At 41.6% G+C, this 2,456-nt stretch overlaps 1 protein-coding gene across 1 annotated transcript in view; it reads right to left on the bottom strand.

Moving 5' to 3' along the window:
* Nucleotides 1–584: 584 nt before the first annotated feature.
* Nucleotides 585–2,456, bottom strand: part of TEX15 (testis expressed 15, meiosis and synapsis associated) — a 62,691-nt gene continuing 60,819 nt past the window's right edge. Inside the window, exon 10 of the mRNA XM_023517006.1 lies at nt 585–622. Within this exon, the coding sequence (XP_023372774.1) occupies nt 585–622 (38 nt within the window). The remainder of the gene's footprint in view (nt 623–2,456) is intronic.

Raw genomic sequence — 2,456 nt, 5'->3', positions numbered from 1 at the left:
GTATTTTACAAGGGGGCGGTGCCGGCCCCATATACCAGAGGTGATGGGTTCAAACCTGGCCTCAGCCAAAAACTGCAAAAAAAAAAAAAAAAAAAAAGTATTTTACAAGTAAAAATTATAAAATATTGAAAATAAAGGAATTCAACATCAGATATAGAATTAAAAATTATATGAGTAAAATGTGAAGAAATATAAAATTATTGGTCTGATGACCAAAAAAATTCCTACTTTCAACTCAAATGGCATAATAACCATAACATTATTATTGAAAAATGTAAAAACTATCTGGTTTTAAAGATTTTACCACTAGTGCTTAACCTGAATTGTATGAGTTGTATTAACTCCCTTTGTAACTGCATGGAAATAAGTTTGGTATTTAAGATGTTAGAAATTGATTTCCTATTACCTTATGTGATACACTTGGATTTACACATTTTATACAAGGACTGTATGATTTATATTTTCTACCAATATTTATGCATATTTAAAACTTGTCAAATGTTAAAATAAAAAAAAAACTTAAGTAAAAAATACTTCAAAAAACTTGCTATATCTCCTTTATTTCAGTAGACAGAAGACTATTTTCAACGTCCTGGCTGAAAGGGTCCGTGTTGCCATGGAGCTGGAAGAAAGAAATCGACAAAGATTTGGATGAATTAATGATAGAGACTGATGGTACATAACAGTACAGTGGAAAGAACCATTAAGTTAGAGCCAAGGAGATCAGAATTCAAAGTGCACATCTGCCCCTTAGTAGCCACAGGAGCCTGAGAAAGTTATTTAAGTTTCACCGAGGAGTAGTTTATCTGTAAAATAATATTACTACATCTCTCTCAGATATCCTCTGAAAATCAAATGTAATAAAGAACAAAATGTGCCTGGAATGGGCTCACTTAAGCACCTTCCTTTAGTTCCATTACTACCGATGAATACAAGCATCATGAGCAAAACAGTGATGAATGTGTCAAAGGATTTTTCACACCTCTTTAAGGTACAGCTCCTCTAAGTGTGAGAGGTTATTTTATGGATTATTCGCACTCATAAAAACTCAGAGATGGGGCGGTGCCTATGGCTCAGTGGGTAGGGCACCAGCCCCATATACCAAGGGTGGTGGGTTCAAGCCTGGCCCCGGCCAAACTGCAACAAAAAAATAGCCAGGCGTTATGTTGGGCGCCTGTAGTCCCAACTACTTGGGAGGCTGAGGCAAGAGAATCGCCTAAGCCCCAAAGCTGGAGGTTGCTATCAGCTGTGATGCCACAGCACTCTACTGAGGGCGATAAAAATGAGACTCTATCTCTAAAAAAACAAAAAACAACAACAAAAAAAACTCAAGAGATGTGCAGGGTGGGTGTGGTGGCTCATGCCTATAATCATAGCACTGGCTTGGCGCCAGCCACATGCACCTAAGGTGGCAGGTTCAAATCCAGTCCAGGCCCGCCAAACAACAATGACAGCTGCAACCAAAAAATAGCTGGGCGTTGTGGTGGGTGCCTGTGGTCCCAGCTACTTGGGAGGCAGAGGCAGGAGACTTGCTTGAGCCCAGGAGTTGGAGGTTGCTGTGAGCTGTAATGCCACCGCACTCTATCTAGGAGGACAGCTTGAGGCTCTGTCTCAAAAAGAAAAAAAATTCTAGCACTATCAGAGGCGGGGGGCAGAGGAATCAAGTGATGTGGGGGAGTTTTTGACATCAGCTTGGGCAATAAATAGTGAGACTATCTCTACAAAAAATATTAAAAAATTAGCTGGGCATGGTGGTTCAGGCTTGCACTCCTGGCTACTCAGGAGGCTGAGGCAGGAGAATGGCTGGAGCCGATGAGTTTGAGGCTGCAGTGAATTATGATGACGACCCTGCACTCTAGCCTGGGAACGGAACAAAATATACTGTTTTTAAAAAAACAAAACATAAAGATGTGCTTATAACATTATAACTGCTTCCAATTTTTTTTTTTTAAAACAGAGCCTCAAGCTGTCCCCCTGGGTAGAGTGCCGTGGCATCACAGCTCACAGCAACCTCCAACTCCTGGGCTCAAGCGAGTGAGTCTCTTGCCTCAGCCTCCCAAGTAGCTGGGACCACAGGTGCCCGCGACAATGCCTGGCTATTTTTTGGTTGCAGCTGTCATTGTTGTTTTGGAGGGCCTGGGCTAGGTGTCACAGCTCACAGCAACCTCATTCTCCTGGGCTTAAGCAATTCTCTTGCCTCAGCCTCCCAAGTAGCTGGGAGTACAGGCACCTCGCCATAATGCCCAGCTATTTTTGGTTGTAGTTGTCATTGTTGTTTGGTGGACCAGGGCTGGATTTGAACCCACCAGCTCCAGTGTGGCTGGCGCCCTAACTGCTGAGCTATAGGCGTTGAACCAGCCTCCAATTTTTTTAAAGGAGTAACTTTTGAATATTATAATAAATGTTTCTTTTTATTTTTTTTAATTATTATTTTTTTTTGAGACAGAGCCTCACGC

This window comes from Otolemur garnettii, unplaced genomic scaffold (assembly GCF_000181295.1).
Source record: "Otolemur garnettii isolate 467f Iridium unplaced genomic scaffold, OtoGar3 scaffold00102, whole genome shotgun sequence".
In the NCBI taxonomy this organism is placed as follows: Eukaryota; Metazoa; Chordata; class Mammalia; order Primates; family Galagidae; genus Otolemur; species Otolemur garnettii.
Note: the sequence above shows the minus strand (reverse complement) of the source record. Positions and strands in the feature narration are given on the sequence as shown.